The sequence below is a fragment of the Urocampus carinirostris genome, chromosome 17 (genome assembly GCF_059441175.1).
Source record: "Urocampus carinirostris isolate Australia breed hairy pipefish chromosome 17, RoL_Ucar_1.0, whole genome shotgun sequence".
NCBI classification, from domain to species: Eukaryota; Metazoa; Chordata; class Actinopteri; order Syngnathiformes; family Syngnathidae; genus Urocampus; species Urocampus carinirostris.
In genome coordinates this window covers 6,457,778-6,477,616 of record NC_142365.1, presented here as the reverse complement: position 1 = coordinate 6,477,616, position 19,839 = coordinate 6,457,778, and the positions used below count along the sequence as shown (strand labels likewise).

Below are 19,839 nucleotides of genomic sequence, written 5' to 3'. Positions count from 1 at the left end.
TGATTTAAATAATGAGCAAAAATATATGAACTATCATAAAAACAGATGTTTTAAATAGTTGTAGGTTGAGAAATTTGCATGTATTTCACATAATATGAGCCCCATTGAGGGGCAGCTGTCATTATTGTCCGACATTTTGCTGCTACGGGTACTCCCAACACCCCAAAAACATTTTTTAATTTCTTTCTTTTTTATTAAATTTATATCTTTTTTTTCCTCTTTTTCATGGTTATGTCCTTATTTTTTCCCTTCATTTATAATTGTTTTTTTTTTTACTCTTTTACTATTTTCTTTTTTGCATTATTCTTTTTCTACTCTTCATGTTTTTCCTCGTTTCTTTTCATTTCGTTTCTTTTTTCTTCCTTTTCCTTTATTTTGCCTTCCTTGTTTCCACTTTTTCTTTCTATATTTATTATTTTCCTTTCTTTTTATTCTTTTAACTCTTTATTTTTATTGTTTTCTGCTGTTTTTCCTTTTTTTCTCTACTTTCTTTCTTTCTTTTCCTCTTTTTTTCTCTCCTTTTCCCCTTTTACGTTCACAGAAGGCTGGGCAAAAATAAAAATGGTTACTTTGAGTCTCCATAGTCTGTTTTATTTGTGCATTGAAGCACCCGTTTTATAGTTGCATTTAACAGTACAGCGGCATCTAGTGGTCAAATATTAAGTACTCTCCCTTTTACAGTTTTTTTTTAACCCTGAAAATATTTAGTATCTATTTTAAAATCAAATGAAATGAACTGCTGAACATTGTCTATTATCCTAAACAAAACTGAAGAAATATTTAATATTGTATTTTTAGAAATAAATAAATAAATAAATAAATAAATAAATAAATAAATACATACATAAATACATAAATACATAAATACATAAATACATAAATAAATAAAATTTTTGGGGGGTAGAATTAAAAATATGTAAACTTAGTTTAAAAAGAAAAAGGAAAAAAAGTAATAATAATAATAATAATAACAATATTGATAATAATAACAATTACATTATAATAATAAATTATGATATACATAATATTAATAATGATAATAATGATAATAATACTGCATTATAATAAAAATAATAAAAATAATAATACAAATAAAAATAATAAAAATGGTAAAAATAATACAAATAATAATATTAGGCAGCCCACAATCTGGGTGTAATTCTCACAAAAAAATATCAATCGTCTTGCAATATACCATTTTTATAAAACATCGTTTGGGTGGAGCTTGTAACCACCAATAGTAATTATAATACATTTTCTCCTTTTTTTTTTGTTCAATTTCCAAAATGATAACAACCAAATAATAAAGTGAATCTCTACATAAGCTGAGTGTAAACAATTTAATTATTTTTAATCCCACAGATTGTTCATTCAATGCAGTGCATGTATTGATCACAAAGCCCTCGTGAATAGACGAGTAAATCAATTTCCAATTTTCTTCCTGTCCAATAACTACTCTCAGCTTTAAATGGTTTTCACAAATAACAATAGTCATCTTTTGATTTTGTTATTATTTTTTGCAGAACAATAATGAGAAAATATCAACGTGTCATTTGAATTCAAAATGTTTTTTATTGAACCATCTCTTTATTCCTCCACTCAATCCTCAGCCATGAAGGACCGTCCACCGCCGATAATCCGTCAGGGCCCTTATAACCAAACGCGGGCCCCTGGGAGCCCGAGCGTCCTCAGGTGTCGTGCTTCGGGGGACCCTCAACCCACCATTACCTGGCGGAAAAACGGAATGGGTCTGCTGGGAAAAGACTCCAGATTTTCCCTCCTGGAACACGGAAGCCTCCAAATACTGGGCACCAAGGTCAGTATACTGCTATTTATGCTTATTCGGGGAATTTTTGTTATTTCACTACTTTTCATTTCCATGTCAAATTTGGTTGCATTTGATATTTCATCACATGTGCGTTATCTGTTGCAGACCACAGTGCATGATGCAATTCCACAAAAAGTAAACCTCGATACAGCCAGGGATTATTGTACACTTTAAATCCGTAGTCAAGTCAAGTCATATTTATTTGTATAGACCTTAATCACAAAGAGTCTCAAAGGGCTGCACAGATAATAATAATAATAATTTCCTTGTATTGTCATTCTGTGTAACAATGTACACAGAACGAAATGTCGATTGCACCTGACCCGTTGTAGCGAGCCGATGCAGCCGCAGCCAACAGAGGGCGCCGCCGACCACTTTTTAAGTCTTAGGAATGACTCGGCCGGGGCGCGAACCACCGACCTCCCAGTCTCAAAGCGGGCGCCTTACCATCTAGGCTACTGAGCTGGTTCTAGGCTACTGAGCTGGTGATCAAAGACTATTGCAGACTATTATGACACCATCCCCTCATCTAAAACCTACACGAGGGCAGTGTTCCCTCTAAACTGCGCGCATGCGCAATTGCGCACTGCTCGGACATTCTCAGCGCACAAAAAAATCTAGCCAGCGCACAAAAATCAGGGCTCAAAATTACTGATTAAAAAGCGACTTAAGTCAAAGTTACAGTGCATGAAGGTAAAAATACACGGCTTCCCCCGACGTTGTGTCCTAAATGCGGCATTTTGAAGTCGAACGAAGTAAAGTTAGTAGAGTAATACGAGAACCGGCTTCTTCGGCTCGGCTCACTAAAAGGAACCGTTTTTTTCGGGTCCTAAACGGCTCTTCAGGTTGTTTTTGCTTCTGTAATCCCAACATGACCAAATATTAAGAAAAATTATGCACAAAATTACTTAAAGGTAGGGGGGAATAGAACAAAAAAGGAAAAAAATACCAAAGTAAAAAAGTAGTGAAAAGCTGAGAAAAAAAAAGAAACAAAAGGAAGAGGAAAAAAGGAGGAAAATTTTAGAAAAAAGCCAGAAAAAATGGAAAGAAAGAAATGTAGGAAAAAAGTAAATAGAGAACAAAAAGAAAAAAGTAACAGCTCGGAAAAAATAAACACAATGAGATTTTTTTTAAAGGATTTTTTAAAAAAAGTAGAAAAAAACACAGAAAAAAGAAGAAAAAGTTCCCCGACAAACTCTACTAACTTTACTCAACTTCGTTCTACTTCGAATCGACTTCAAAATACCGCATTTAGGACACAACGTCAGGGGAACCCGTGTATTTTTATCTTCTTGCACTGTAACTTTGACTTAAGTCGCTTCTTAATTAGTAATTTTGAGCCCTGATTTTTGTGCGCTGGCTAGATTTTCTTTTTGCGCTGAGAATGCACGGGCAGTGCGCAATTGCGCACGCGTGCAGCTTAGAGGGAACACTGGATATGACCAAGGTAGATAGATAAGATAGATTTATGCGATTCATAGGTATAACCTGGAAACGCATAAACATACGTCTGCCGAGTATCATAGTATTTGATGACATTGCAAGTCTCGTTTTGAATCTTTTTCTTGAGACGCATTTGGGTTACTCAAATAATCGATAACAACTAATGCATACAGTTAACACACGTCACATTTCACTCTTGACGTGTAATTTTGATATTATAAATGAAACTTAGAAGAGTAAAACATTCGAATTTTTGTAATATCTGGTGCAGATGAAGGTCTCGGGGACGGTTCAAAGGCGATCCAGGCCTTAAAAGTGTGAAAGTCGCCATAGTAGCTGTCGATACGAACATAACCGTCATAACAGTATTTCCCGCGTCAGCACTCCTCGCGATAACGTTGATGGTTCTGGGAATGGAGGATGACTATTATTGGAGGAAATCAATTAAGGAAATTAATGTCAGCTTTTACTGGGATCTTTTTTCTATTTTTTTCTCCGTCGAGCGGCTTGAAGGTTTTTTTTTTCTCATCCACTCTCCAGCGAGTCTGGAGCCAAATGCAGGCCAGTGAAGGTTAATGTGTTTTCAGTGTAGCTCTATCTGCGAAGCTCCTTCGACAGTCGCGACAGCTATTGGCGTCTATCGGGGATCACAAGATTCGCGCTTGCACGCCGAGGGAACGCGACCGAAAGTCACTTTTCACCCTCGGAACGGTCGCTGGGTGGTCAACTAATACCGGCTGAAATTGAAGTCTGGAGTCGGCGGCGGACACGATTGATCTAGCTCGCGCAAATGTCAGATTTGTTTCCTCATGAATGCCGACCTTATCGCTTCTGGAGAATTATTATCCTGTCTGTCTTTGAGGATATGTTTTGGGTCGTAGAAAAAGGATTGATAGAAGCATTAGTGCGACTCTGGCACAGCAAAAGATTTGATCACACCCTTCTTTATCGCGGTTTGGTTTGGAGGACAGTTGAAAATCGAACACCTTCAAATACTTGGGCGTAACACCGGATGACAAACTCAGCATACTGAAGGATTTTATACATTTGACTATAAAGGATTTTATACGACTGAATACAAGTTATATTTATTGAGTTTAATGCAAGATATTCACCGACTGGGCTTGAGTTAAATGACAAGTCACGCTGTTCCAAATGCAGAATATTTTGACTAGGGAATTTTGATAACAGGACTCTGACAGAGGACGGCAGGCGTTGTTTTGAGAACAAGGCCCTGATGACGTAGACACGCTCTGTGTTGTTTTGAGTGTTCCAGACACTAGGCCCTCTTATCCGGGATGGTGAAGCCCAGGGGGCTTTGTTGGCGCGCCCATGGGAGGAGTCGGCGCGCCATTGTGCGGGGAGAGGATGGCCAAAGAGAGAAGAGCTAAAGGACTTCAGAAGAAGGCTTCCCGGAGACTCCAACGACATTAATTCGGCCGTTTTCGATGGAGTACACTTAGTTAAATTGTTAATGGAATTAAATCTGCCCCGTGTGAAAATCTCGGCTCTTCTTTTCCATCAAGAAACAAGTGCGCATAAATTGTTGGGTGAATGAAGTTTGTGTTTGGTAATGGAGTCAGATAACTAATTCGAACAATTTGGTAAACGGTTATCAAATTACCAACAATACCTTGGACATTCAAAAGTCAGTCATCTGCAAACTCAAAGAACTGTATCTTGCACCTCACCTTCTGTTACCACTATACCAAAAGCATAGTTCAACCCATCCTACTCTACTGCTCTGCATGTTTTTTGATTTTTGAACATTTTACCTGTATCACATACACAGTAACTCAAATCATCGACTTATCCACAGCCAACCTCTCAGACTTAAATAACAAGTCCATCATCCATCTGGCAAACACTATAGTCCAGGATATGACCACTACACCAATACTTCAACACGCCTTCGTCAGGGCGCGGATACAGAACAATAAGATTTTGAAGATAAGGCCTCGGGAAAAGCCTGATCCCCCTCTGCTATTAGGGCGGCAGTAGCTTAGAAGGTAGAGCGCTCGTCTTGGGATCAAGGGATCCCAGTTTGAATCCCGGCTCTTCCGTGTTACATGTCGAAGTGTCCTTGGGTAAGACACTGAACCCCCAATACCACCAATAAGCAGGTTAGCGCCTTACATGGCTGCAAGACCGCTATTGGGAAATGTGGAGCACATTGTAAAGCGCTTTGGGAAGTCATTGACTTGAAAAGCGCTATAGAAATGCAGATCATTTAATTTAATTTCATTACCTTTCTAAAAAACAGGTCCCGCTGACACATTGAATCAGTATGCCCTTCATTTTCCTACTATTGGGTGGAAGTGAATTTCCCTAAAGGATCCATATATTAAATCTAACTATCAAATACCGAAGCTTAATCCTTTTATTGAATGACTTGATATTTTCCTGACCTATCTGGCAGCAACAATTCTCCGTCACAATTGTCCTTTGGATTGGGGTCAGAGGAACTAGTTTCATTAGCAGGGTTGGTAGGGTTACTTTAACTTGATTACTTTCAATTACTTTTGGATTACTCCATTACCAAATATGCTAATAAAAGACAATAGAAACTAAATACGAATAAAATTACTAAATTTGGGGAGTAACAGAATACATGGAACGGCAAAAATGATGTTGGCAAGCTGTTTGGGTTTATTTTCATTTTGTTTCTGTCGCATTTTATGTTAGTTTTGCCGGAGATCAAAGAGATCAAAGCCAGGAGAGAAAGCTTACCACGTGTTGTGAGTCATCATTTTATTCATATTTAGTTTCTTTTGTCTTTTATTAGCATTTTTGGTATTGGAGTAATCCAAAAGTCATTGAAAGTAATCAAGTTAAAGTAACCCTACCCAACCGTGTTCATTAGCGTCATTGTTTGAGTAAAACATCGACCTGCATGCTGAATGACTGAGTGGTCGTTTTCTAAAGCGATGCCTTCTCTCGAAACTTTGAGTTCAAACTGTCTACTTTAAAAATGAATTTCTCGAGATCTATGGCGCGTGGAATATGTTAGAACATGCATGATTGTGGGAATGAACACCACACGTTCTGTGCCAAAATTGGAAGAAGAAAAAAACATGTTTTTTTTGTTTCTGTCACGGTTGCCATGACGCCCAATTGGCCCCTGCCGTGTGGTGCCAGCTTCTGTCACGGTTGATATGGCGCCCAATTGGCCCTGCCCGTGGGCGCCAGCTGCAGCTTGTTGACAGATTGGTTCCATGTCAGTATTAACCTCTTGTAAGTCCCCTTTTGTCGGTCCGTCTGCGCATTTCCGTTTTTACACGGCAAGCCCTTTTTCGCCTGTCCTGTGTTTTTGCCCCCTGTTTTTCTCCCGCTACGACCTGTTTTGATGAAAATGCATTTATATCGCGCTTTTCAAGTCAAGACTTCACAAAGCGCTTTACAGTGTGCTTCACATTTCCCAATAGCGGCCGTGCAGCCATGTAAGGCGCTAACCTGCTTATTGGGGGCATTAGGGGTTCAGTGTCCTACCCAAGGACACTTTGACATGTAACACGGAGGAGACGGGATTCGAACTGCGATCTCTTGATCCCAAGACGAGCGCTCTACCTCCTGAGCCACTGCCGACTACGTCTGCTCTCCCGTCCCGAATTATGACCTGTTTTGATCTGGACTACGTCTGTTCTCCTGTCCCGTATAACGACCCATTTTCTGATATCGACCATGTTTTTGCTCTTCCACACCGGCTACTGACCGTTTTTTTCATCCCTCTACCGCGTTCGAGCGACCTACACCCCGCGACCAGCGATCTCCGGATCCTGTGTACACTCCTTTCGCTTCTTCCCAATAAAACTGTGAGAAACGTTACGCGAGTGGGTCCTGTCTACATTCTGGTTACTGACATTTCCCCTTTATTTATTTCATCGTGTGACCTGGTATTGTAAATGTGGTCGCATTTGTGGGTAAAATAGTCACATTGTTGTGATCTGTGTTCATTCTTATGGTATTTCTTTTCAAGATGTCCGATTCCGGCTTGTACACGTGCGTGGCAACCAGTTCGAGCGGAGAAACATCATGGAGCGCTTACTTGGACATCTCAGGTATCCGAATCTCACCAAAACGTTCAACCTCTCATTTTTTGACAAAAGCATTCATAAATATATGTATTCTCCTTCAGATTCAACCGACCCCATTGACTTCCTGTCCAACAACCTGACAGTCCTTCCAGGGCCGCCCTCCAAGCCAGAGGTCACTGATGTCACCAAGAGCAGCATCTCGTTGTCATGGGAACAGGGGACAGAGGCCGGATCCCCGGTGTCCTCCTATGTCATTGAAGCCTTCGGGTACGTCTGTGACCCAAGCCCCCCAGCCACGTTTAGTGACCCCGAAAAAAAGCAGATGGGAGAGGAAAAGGGAGGGGTTCGTGTCAGTTAAAAGCAGACACTGTTCTAAATAGATAGCATTCGTGTTTATTCACTTCTGAGGGTCAAATTTGAAGGTTCGGCATTAAACGGAGATTTTTGATCATTTTGTGACAAGTATTTGTTCGCTTTCAAGAAGAGTATTTCATCTTTACGGCAGGGTTTAGCTTGTGATGTAGAAGGAAAATATCAAATGCTGTCAGTCTTTTTATCCGACACACACAAATGTATTTTAATTTTTTCCCGGTTTTTTTTAACAGTCAGTCCGTAAGCAACAGCTGGCAGACAGTAGCAGAGCACGTGAGGAGCACCAAATTCACCGTCGCAGACCTTCGACCCAATACTGTCTACCTTTTTATCATCAGGGCAGTCAGTCTTCAAGGGCTGGGGGACCCCAGCCCCATGTCTGAGCCCGTTCGGACCCAAGGTATCCAGAACATTCTGGGATTATTTTATGTTTATTTTGTCAACCAGTTCATGCTTATTAAAATTGCAAATATAAATCGGTTTATTTGATGATTAATTAAATGGTAATTAATCTCTAAATCCTTTTACATCAGGGTTTTTAAATTCAATTTACTTGATGGTCGCTGGACTTATGGTCTGGGTGAGGTTACGGCAAAAATATGTTTTTACACAAACTAATATGTCTAAAAATCAGTAAAAAATGTGTCTATAATTTTCGTTTCACATTTACATTAAACTTTCATATGAGGGCAGAGGCCTCAAACTGTTTTACTATTTGCTGCACATGTGCAACAAATTTGAGACCCCTGTTTTATTTGTTTTCTTTAATTCCAAATTGTCCAAATCTTTTGATTCTGGTGAACTCTCATTGATTTATTAAAAGGGTTATTTTTTCCGTTAATAGTTAGAAATTCATATCAAGAATCAATATATGTGTAGGTCACAATATAGATTTTTTTTTTCAATAATATTCGAAAAGACTATTTGATATTGGTTAGGCTACACATGCGGGTGTCACGTTTGATAATTATTTTAAAGTAAGTTTAAATAATTGTCAAAGTCTCATAAAAAAAAGTACAATTTTGGGATAAATTTGGTTATATAAATATTGGACGATTACATTTATTAGAATTGAAATGAATTATTTCATTTACCAGCACACATATGTGGGTGTTATTTTTACATGTTTTATATATTTCTTTAGATTATTGACTGTTTTTAGGGTTCATTCAAATTATTTTTGGAGGAAATCACAAACTTGTGAAATATTTTCTACCTGGATTTCAAAAGAAAACACTTTAAACCCGCAACTACTTATCCAACTTAAGGGGCCGGTCACACAGACATTTGCGGCTGAATCACGGCCAGAAATTTCTGCCTGTGAGGCGGACGCTATTGGACGCTTTGAGATCGCCATACAGACGAGATACATTAGTGCTTAACACGCAGTCGGAAATTCGCGCGCGGGTGGCAGCGCGAAAAAGTTTTGCGCTGCTCAATTCTTCAGAGCGCGGGTACACAGCCTTTCACGAGCGTATCGAGGCTGAACCACGGCCAGAAATTTCTGCCCGTGAAGCAGACGCTGTTGGGCGCTGTTGGACGTTTTGAGACCGCCAAATAGACGAGATACAGCAGTGCTTTACTCGCGGTCGGAAATTCACACGAGGTTGGCCGCGCGCAAAACTTTTGAGCTGCTCAAAAGTTTGAGCACGTGTTAAACCGCGTGCCGCACACGTGGTCAACACGAGGTAATGACGCGGAAATGACGCGGAGCGACGTGCTCTGGCCGCGGCCAGGGCGTGGTTACACATGGGTAGGACGGGAAACTTCAGCGGGTAATCGTGGGTGGAGCATGGCAATAGCATGTTCTGCGCCTGTATCGCGGTGTTATTACGTGAAATTAGGGTGTCACGCGTGTGACAGTCAAACGCCTTTCTCCGCGTATATACAGCGCGATTTGCCGAGCACACGTCAGTTGTGCTCGAGACGTCAAGGGGGTGAACATGGATCCCCGTCAGCGTAGTGACCTCGTCTTAATCCATTTTTATTTCTTGACATTTCTTTTCAAGATAATAAAATAAAAATGATGCCATAGCTTGAAATCTTGATCTTCACGGGACTGTGTTATGATTTCTACAGCCCGGTGTCATCCGAGAAATGCATCCCTGCCGAGATTTGCATCCCTCGCTACTACAACCACTTTTACCTTGTTTTATCTCACTTTTAGGGAATGTAATGGCGAACATATAACCAAAACCACTTCGTCTTGCATTTGTTGGAAATGTAATACAACTTAAACCATTCCGTCTTTGTTTTTGTTGTGAACGTAATCGAACGGTAAATCCTCCCCCCCTCGCGTGAACGCGCATTCTGCTGCGCTTCCAACAAAAGCGATCGTATTTTATATAAAACGCTTATTAAAACAATAAAGCGAGCTAATTATAACAATTGGGAGATCCTAGTCTATATAACGCGTTTATTTAAACAATAAAGTGCGATTGTATTCTACAAAATGCGTTTGTTAACGCGGATGAAAAAGTCAAAAGCGATCGCAGCAGAATGCGCGTTCACGCGAGGGGGTGGTTGGGTGGGTATTGTTGCGCAGGACTCGGATTTGGGCACAACACCGGCTCACGAGCTTTTATACCCGTGGTCCACACGAGAAAATGACGCAGAAATGACGCGATGAGGAAGCGGAACAGTCGCCGGCGTCTGTTTTGCGGGCATGCCACCTATGAACAGCGGGTTGGCCAATTTTGCGCATTTTCCATCGCGGGCAACCACGGGCAAAAAAAAAACGCAAAATTTTAGCTGTGATTCAGCCGCAAACGGCTGTGTGACCGGCCCCTAAAACACAAAAAATATGTCACGACCAGCACACAGGGTAAGGTCAATCACTTAACGTCTTCTCACAATTCCGATGCTCACTGGACGCGGGAAGCAAGTCGTTCACGTTCTCGGATTGTGATCCGAACACGGGAGTGGATGGCGGTGTCAGAGACGGGAAAACTGGTTGGTAGCCGGGACAGGGAGAGCAATGCGTGGTCGGAAACGAGTCGTAAGCCAGAACGGGAGAGCAGACGTGGTCGAGATCAAGACAGGTCGCAGCCAGAGACAAACGGGAGCAAAAACAGGACAGGTGGGAGTCAGGGTTGATAAAAGCTTGCCTCGTACACACAGAGGTTCACAGACAGACAGACAACAGGGGATTTGACAGGACTGGGTTTAAATAGGGGCAAATAGGGACAGGTGATTCACATCGGTAATCATGACAAATATGTATATATATATATATATATATATATATATATATATATATTTCTATACTATAATAATCTACCAAGTGCTCAATAAGACAATTTTGCGAATTTTGAGAAATCTTTTTTTTTAAAGATTATCTTAAACAATATACAGTAGATCATTGTATTGGTTTTCAGCATTTTCTCTCTGATTGTGGTCGAAAATATTTCCTTAAATGAGAAAAATAATCTATCGACTTTGCCAATTGTAAGTATGTTATAAGATCAATTTTTTTAAAAACCAGAAAAATATAATTAAAATGAGCAACATTTTCTGCAAAAAGGGTTATTTTTTTTAATAGCAGAGATTTTATTTATTTTTTCAAGCTAACACTTAAAATAACAATTTTCTGACATTTTTTGGGGCGAGCTAAGTTATTGTAACATTTTCTACATTGTTCGTTATCTGAAATCATGTTCTGTTTTACAATAAACGGGGAAAAATAAAATACTTGATCAATCAAGAAAATGATCGTTTTTTTTTTCTCTTGTCTTACCGTGTACAAGTTCCGGGTGCCATTTGCGTCATAGAATAGAATAGAATATACCTTTATTGTCATTGTTACAACATGGGATATATTGTGACAACGAAATTGGACGTGGCACTCCAGGTCCACATTTTACAGTGAGGATATAAGGAAAACAAAGAGATAAAAGAATAATAAATTAAATCAAGTCCTTGACAATTATGTCCCTATCAGAGAGTTATTTTATGGAGATTTAATTCAAGATATGTAAATCATTAGCCCACCTCTTTGCCGTTTCAGATATAAGCCCGACCGCACAGGGAGTGGACCATCGTCATGTCCAAAAAGAGTTGGGGGACGTTGTGGTCAGCATGCACAACCCGCTAGTCCTGAGTTCCACTTCAGTTCAAGTCACGTGGACTGTGAGTACCGATGGGATCCGATTCCACCCCCACAAACTGTATAACCTCTTACTCTTTCCTCCCCATAGGTGGACAATCCATCCAGATTTATTCAAGGTTACAGAGTTCTGTACAGGCAGACATCGGGGCTTCCCTCTCCGGGACCATGGCAGATCCAAGACTTAAAAGTCTCCTCACAGAGGGACTTGACTCTTTTGGGCCTGAAGAAGGGAATTGTCTATGAGATTAAAGTTCGACCGTACTTTAACGAGTTTCAGGGCGCAGACAGCGAATCCATGACGGCACGGACCATGGAAGAAGGTGAATAAATCTAGATAAAAGTCAGGGTTGGGTAGGGTTACTTTAACTGGATTACTTTCAATTACTTTTGGATTACTCCAATAGCAAATATGCTAATAAAAGACAAAAGAAACTAAATATGAATAAAATGATGACTCACAACACGTGGTAAGCTTTCTCTCCTGGCTTTAATCTCTTTGATCTCCGGCAAAACTAACATAAATTCGACAGAAACAAAATGAAAATAAATCCAGCTTGCCAACATCATTTTTGCCGATACGTGTCTTCCGTTACTCCCCAAGCCTGCACAAAATTTTGTAATTTTATTCATATTTAGTTTCTTTTGTCTTTTACAACGGGTCAGGTGTATCAACATTTCGTTCTGTGTACATTGTTACAAAGAATGACAATACAAAGGAAATTATTATTATTATTATTATTATATTTGGTATTGGAGTAATCCAAAAGTAATTGAAAGTAATCCAGTTAAAGTAACCCTACCCAACACTGATAAAAGTATAGTTAGAGATTTTTATTTCCTAGTTTAAAAACCTTTTAACTTGTTTTTTTTTTTCTAATTTAAATGATAAAACAATAATTGGCGGCCCATCAAATTCTTGAAAAACAAAATATGTGTCTGTACGATGTCACCAGTCAGTGAAATACATCATGCCAAATATCAAAAAGCTTGAACTCTTGGCATTCAAGATATGCTTACCCTTTCAAAGTGTACCCATCACGGAAACATAACGATCAGTCTGAAACAAGATACCTGAAAATCTATAAAGCCGGTGTAGCTCACCAATTATGTCTCTTGGCAGTCATGATAGTCGCTGACGCGAACATGAAGTCGTTAGTTCCAAGATTGTCCAGTGAATCCAACCGTATAAAATGTTTACTCCAAAACACACAATAATGCCAACAGATAAAAAAATCCGCCTGAAAAAATGTCTGCTTTGTTGGAGGTTCTTCATCATAATCAGTTTGTATCTCTCAAAAATGTCCCTAACATTTTTGTCCTGTTTATTGTTTTCTCCAGTTTTTGTTCCCATCTAATATGTCCTGTTTATTTTCGATACCCTGTTTCATTATCTATCCTGTCCGTCCTGTCCTCTATCAACCCCATCTGTCCGATATCAACTCGGGCAATTGGTATCGATCTCGTCGGCCTCTGGCTTCCAATCATTTCACGCCAGACTACTGCCTAACGTGTATGATTCCCTATTTCCCGTAAAATAAAAGGCTTCTGTGGGTAACGTCACGCGTTTGGGTCCTGATCCTGTTCTGGTTCATGACAATACCTGCAAAATGACATGATGGATGAGATCAAAAAATAAGTAATATCTTAAAAAGAGAAAATTATACCAAATATGGGTAACATTTTCTGCCAATGAGGTAAACTGCAAATTTTATGTAGACATGTTTTTCCTAGTGCAGCACGGCGGCGCAGTGGTTAGCACGTGTGCAGCACAATTCTAAGGTCTTGGGAACCTCCTGTGTGGGTTCAAATCCAGCTACCGGACTTCCTGTGCGGAGTTTGTATGTTCTCCCCGTGCTTGCGTGGGTTTCCTCCGGGCACTCCGGTTTCCTACCACATTCCAAAGACATGCATTTCAGGTGAATTGGCCGGCCCAAATTGTCCCTAGGTATAAATGAGCAAGTGAGTTGTCTGTCCCCGTGTGTCCTGCGATTGGCTGGCAACCAGTTCAGGGTGTCCCCTGCCCACTGCCCGATGATTGCTGGGATGGGCTCCAGAACCCCCGCGACCCTACTGAGGATAAGCGGTGTAGCTAATGAGATGAGATGAGCTGGCTTGGGGAGTAACGGAATACATGGAACGGCAAAAATGATGTTGGCAAGCTGTTTGGATTTATTTTCATTTTGTTTCTGTTGCATTTTATGTTAGTTTTGCCGGAGATCAAAGAGATCAAAGCCAGGAGAGAAAGCTTACCACGTGTTGTGAGTCATCATTTTATTCATATTTAGTTTCTTTTGTCTTTTATTAGCATATTTGGTATTGGAGTAATCCAAAAGTAATTGAAAGTAATACAGATAAAGTAACCCTACCCAACCCTGCTTAAGGCTATCCAAAAAATAGAAAATCCTGGACCTTCTCTCGGTCACATTTGTTCTTAAAAACCATGATTTCACGCCGTATCTCTCAAATGGATTCGCAACTAGGTGCTGCAAGATCCAAGAACTCAGGGAGATAAGCCTGTCCATTCCAACATAAGTTTCTTTTTCGTGGCAGCACATAAGAAAAAATTGGTCTAGCAAACGTATCTCGCTGGAGCCCAATTAAAACCCCCACACGGGATTAGCCCAGGATTTTTCCAACTGAGGTAGCAATTTTAGGTCCTTTTGAAAAAAGGTATTAGGGAAAAGTTGAGTAATCCACTGCCAGAAATGGATTGCACAGCAGAATTTTCGGGGGGGAAACGTGCATTATCTGCCACCTGGAAAAATTCAAAAGGGTGCGGCAGGGGGGAAGGGGCTCCGAGGACCGATAAAGCGAGCACATGGTAAATCCGAAAGCACTGTTAAACCTGGAATATAATACTGCAGTTTGCTTTATGAAGGCAGCTGAGACAGTTTGATAGTCGGCCATTACCATCACAAATGCTGCATTCGGGTGCGGAGGCGTTTGCTAATTCACGTCTCAAGTAGCTCGCGCGAGGGGCTCATTAGCCGAGCAAGTTATGTTTACCAGATTGCAGGCGTCAAGGCGGCAAATGGAGCAGCTTTTTGATGCCTTGACTGCAGTCGTTTATTTCTTTATTTTTTTGAGTGGCGGCCCGCATTGGGTTTAAAAATATTTGCAGCGGCGTTCATGCCAAGCTTATGTCCTCAAAACGCCGTAGATGTTATCACACACTATTTTTACAAGGCAAACACAATCCTTCTTCAGAATCTATCCATCAATTATCGGCAAGACTTATCCTCAGTAGGGTCGCGGGGGTGCTGGAGCTCATCTCAGCCATCTTCAGGCAGTGGGTTGGGGGCAAGGGATTGAACTGGTTACCGGCGAATCACTCGCTCATTCATACCTAGGGACAATTTGGACCGGCCAATTAACCTGACATGCATGTTTTTGGAATTTGGGGGGAAACCAGAGTGCCTGGAGGAAACCCATGCAAGCACGGGGAGAACATGCAAACTCCGCACAGGAGGATTCGATCCCATGACCTTAGAACTGCGCTGCGGACACGCTTACCACTGCGCAGTGCCGCCCACTTTTTCAGAATATTAAAAAAATTATAATTGTTTGAAACCTGAAGTGGCAAACATTGAGCATGTCATTGGTGTGTTTTATATACGCACATAGATTTATTCTTATTTCAAGATCAAACAGCCATAGACTTAAATACTAGTCTTGAGTCAAAATTTGTTTTGTTGATTTTGTTTGAAATATCGGTACATCTTTGTAAGGGGGAGAAAAGCGAGGGTCTAACTTGGTAGGGTTGGTGAGTATGAAGATGGGCTTGTTATTCTCATGCATTTAAAAATATACATACTTGCAGACATGTTTATGTACATGCATCCATCCATCCATTATCTGCACTGCTTATCCTCAGTAGGGTCGCAGGGGTGTTGGAGCCCATTCCAGCTATCTTCAGGCAGTGGGCAGGGGACACCCTGAACTGGTTGCCAGCCAATCGCAGGGCAAACAGGGACAGACAATTTGCTTGCTCATGTATACTTACAATTTGGATGTGGGAGGAAACCGGAGTGCCCGGAGGAAACCCACGCAAGCACGGGGAGAACATGCAAACTCCAGACAGGAGGTTCAATCTCATGACCTCAGAACTGTGCTGCACACGTGCTAACCAGTGCGCCGCCATGCTGCCCTTGATAGAACATTTCATCATGTTGTTTTTGAACACCTATATTCAAACGAACATTGTGTGTTACTAAGCGCCACCTAGTGGTAAAAAATATATATTGTTAATTTTAAAAAAGACCATGATTTAAATGATTTGAAGAATAAGCAAAAACAGACTATTGCATAAACGTGCATTTCTAAATATGTCAGGAACAGAACGGAGACAGGAGCTGTTTGCGTGCGTTTTTTAGTTTTATTGGGAAGAAGGGAAAGGATAATACACACGATCCAGAGATCGCTGGTCGCGGGGAGCAAGTAATTCCGTGGCAAGGGATGGCGGTGTCGAGAGCGGAAAAAACTGATCAGTAGCCGGGACGGGGGAGCAAAAACGTAGTCAAGTTCAGAAAATGGGTCGGAGTCGGGAATCAAACAGGAATCAGGACAGGAGAGAGTCATGGTCGAAAATCTTGCCTAGCGTAAGCTGAGGTTTGCAGACAGACTGACAACTGGTGACAGGAAGACAGGGGTTTGAAAAGTGCGGGAGTGCCGGGATGAAAGCCACGCAGGCACGGGGAGAACATGCAAAATCCACACAGGAGGTTTGATCTCATGACCTCAGAACTGTGCCGCACATGCGCCAACCACTGCACCGCTGTGCTACCCTCAAAATAGATATATAATATATTTTTTTAAATTACATTATTTGAATTCTGGCATAATAGACATTAATGAAATAAAACATTGAATTAAAAATAATAATAAAAATGTATACACATTTTTGAAAACACCCAAATACGGAAAAATGTAGCCCTAAAATGTACATTTGTTGAATGTTAGAACTGTAGACATTAATGCAATCATTTATTAAAATAATTAATGAAGAATATAGTTTTATGGGGGAGGCGCGAAGGGACACTGGGGACAAGAGTGGGACCTCAGCCTGTTTTTAAGTTATGTTCGACGGGTCAGAATAAAAAAAAACAAAAAACTAGCGGACTATGGGAATGTGGCCCTGATGCGGTAGTTTCAAATGCTATTTGTATTTTGAAACTGAGGTATTTGCATATATAAATTATAGCTACTTTAAAATAAACATTTTCAAGAAATTAATCATGTATTTAGAAAAAAATGATAATGCAATTAATTATCATGCTAGTTAAAAACGAAAACACTTAGTACATTAAGGTGACCCATTGCTTTTTTCAGAACCCCCTAATCTATAATTTCACCAATCCTTGCTTTTTTGTTATTTTGCATCCCCAGCCCCCAGTGCACCCCCACAGCAAGTGACAGTTTTGACCGTCGGTAGCAGCAACAGCACCTCTGTCAGCGTGTCTTGGGACCCCCCGCCCTCGGACCAGCAGAACGGCATCATCCAGGAATACAAGGTAGGCCTAAACTTGCTCCCTAAATTAGGGCCGCAACAACGAATCGGTTATTAAAGGCGTTGGCTAAGAATTGCATCATCTTGGTCCAGCCACGAACTAGAAGTAGCTTTTTGGTCCAGCAGAGGGCACCTCGACTGCAAGTACTTCATCGGATCAAGAGGACCTCGTACAATGATGCCCGAGGTCCTCTTGATCCGATCAAGTACTTGCATTCTCCTCAAATATTACCTCTCTTTTTGCACTTCATAAAAAGGTGTCTTATACATTTAAAGGTATATAGCATGCATTTGTGTGTTTTTTTATTTTGTTTGGATTCAAGGATAATTTATTGGTTTCCTTTGGAAAACTTACTCCAACTGACTTCCGGGGGAAAATAACAGCTATTACGTTCCAAAAAACAGCGGGATTTCAAACAATGGGACAATGAGGGTAAACTGATTGAATGGTCAGCAGGGCCGGTTGTTTAGAAGGGTAATGAAGAGAAGAGAATGGAATAGAATATACCTTTATTGTCATTGTTACAACATGGGATATATTGTGACAACGAAATTGGACGTGGCACTCCAGGCCCACATTTTACAGTGAGGATAAGGAGAACAAAGAGATAAAGGAACAAAGAAGATGTTTGTACTGTCCTTGTTGCATAGGCTTTGTTTTCGTCCGGAGGGTGAGTGTATGAAGGGGTGAGGGACAGACAGAGATGGCCAGATCCAACTAGATGTTTGATCTTACTGTACACACGGTCCAGTGTTTTTCCCCTCAGTCCACGTATTGAATGAATTTGGGAAGTACAGTCCTTAAGCATGCCTGATTAAAGTCGCCGCGACGATAAAAGCTCCGTCGGGGTGTGCAAGCCGCTGTTTATTGATAGCAGCAGGCAGGAGATTTAGAACGTTAGCATCCGGTGGAACGTAAACAGCAACCACAATGACCACAGTTAGCTCTCTCGGTAGATAGAAGGGTCTACACGATACTGCTAGAAACTCTATATCGAGTGAGCAGTGTGTGTCAATGATGCGGCTGTTATTGTTGCGCATAGTCCCCCACCCCTGTTTTTACCGGAGTCTTCGTCTCGTTTATGCCGGTGAAGCGTGCGCCCTGCTAGTTGGACTGTGGCGTCGGGGAAGCCAAGACTCCGTGATGACAAAAATACTGCAATTTCGGACGAAGCTGTTGGTGGCGATCCGCAGCTCAAATTCACCCATTTTGTTGACAATGGATATGGCGTGGTGGTCAGGAACATGCTTGAAGCGCTGGTCTTAGCCTAGGCCCGACCGGCAGCCTTTACTTTTGCTCCGTCGTTGTCGGCAGGCAGATCACCCAGGGAGATCCTGTGGTCTCTGTATATCCCTCGGGATGTTGTGGATGTTATTGTAGTTGTAAAAGGAGTCGAAGGAAAAATATTAGGGATAAAAGAACACTGAAAAACAAAAGACGAACTGGAGCCCCTGAAGCCGCTGCACTCGCGCGCGCCGCCATCTTGGAAACTGTCTTGGAAAATGGCAAGGGGTGTCAGGCTTTTCCCTAGGAAGGATTTTTTGAATCTTATTGTCCTGTATAGATCTGCACTCTGATAGTAGTGAGATGAACTGGTGTTTTTTTTTTTTTTTTAGCTGTTTGAATTTGATTTTTTTTTATGTTTTATTTTATAGAATATTCTATTCTTTCGATTTTTTGTCCAAAATGTCAATATTTGAATAAAAAGGACATTTGTTTTTTTTTAAAACCCAATTCATCAAATAATTGGAAAAAAATTAATCAACCGATGGATCGATTATCAAGATAATCGTTAGTCGTAACCCTAACCCGAACGCCACACGTCACCTTCAAATGCAATTTGTTTTCTCAGATCTGGTGCCTAACCAACGAAACGCAGCTCCACGTCAACAAATCCGTGGACGCCACCATTCGCTCCGTGGTGGTGGGGGGTCTTCAGGCCGGGGTGCAGTACCAGGTGGAGGTGGCAGCAAGCACCAGCGCCGGGGTGGGGGTCAAGAGCACCCCCCAGCTCATCACGTTGGGTAATCCGCAAGCTAGCGTGTCGGGGTCCCAGAAAATGATTTATCAATTTAGCGCCCCGTTGGAAGAAGATTGCTCTTTACACTGTAGACGTCTACTGGAAAATCAATAGCGCTTCATTACATGTAGTGTTTGGTAACACCGCCGTATTGATAACGTGGGCAAGCTAACAAAGTCGCCGATGTATTTGCTTTTTCACCCGCCCTCTTCCTGAAGCTTATCAGCAAATCACTTCTTATGAAAAGGATGCTCCGAGTATATAATAAGTCCAGTGTCAATATCGGAGCTCAGTACAGATGCTCCTCTTCTTTGACTTGTGACTGATAAATAATAACAGACAGGCCTGTGGGCAGCAGTTTAATGGTGTGTGTTTGTGTGTGTGTGTATGTCAGGGTTGGGGGGTTTCGGGGGGCTCCCTGCCGCAGACTGTGAATCTAATTTCACAGCACAGTAGCTGCAACAGAAAATCAAAGTCTGTCAGAGCTGCTCTGCTCTGTCAATCTCGTGTCTTTTAGGCTCCAGTTG

The 19,839-nt window shown here is 41.1% G+C and overlaps 1 protein-coding gene across 2 annotated transcripts in view; it reads left to right on the top strand.

Moving 5' to 3' along the window:
- The window catches only part of LOC148349025 (roundabout homolog 2-like), a 134,654-nt gene that overhangs the window by 89,910 nt on the left and 24,905 nt on the right, over positions 1–19,839 (top strand). For both annotated transcript variants that reach the window (XM_088320769.1, XM_088320770.1), the window contains 8 exons: positions 1,611–1,816; positions 7,248–7,329; positions 7,407–7,572; positions 7,911–8,077; positions 11,684–11,805; positions 11,874–12,105; positions 17,171–17,295; positions 19,145–19,316. In XM_088320769.1, coding sequence (XP_088176895.1) covers positions 1,611–1,816; positions 7,248–7,329; positions 7,407–7,572; positions 7,911–8,077; positions 11,684–11,805; positions 11,874–12,105; positions 17,171–17,295; positions 19,145–19,316 — 1,272 coding nt within the window. The remainder of the gene's footprint in view (positions 1–1,610; positions 1,817–7,247; positions 7,330–7,406; positions 7,573–7,910; positions 8,078–11,683; positions 11,806–11,873; positions 12,106–17,170; positions 17,296–19,144; positions 19,317–19,839) is intronic.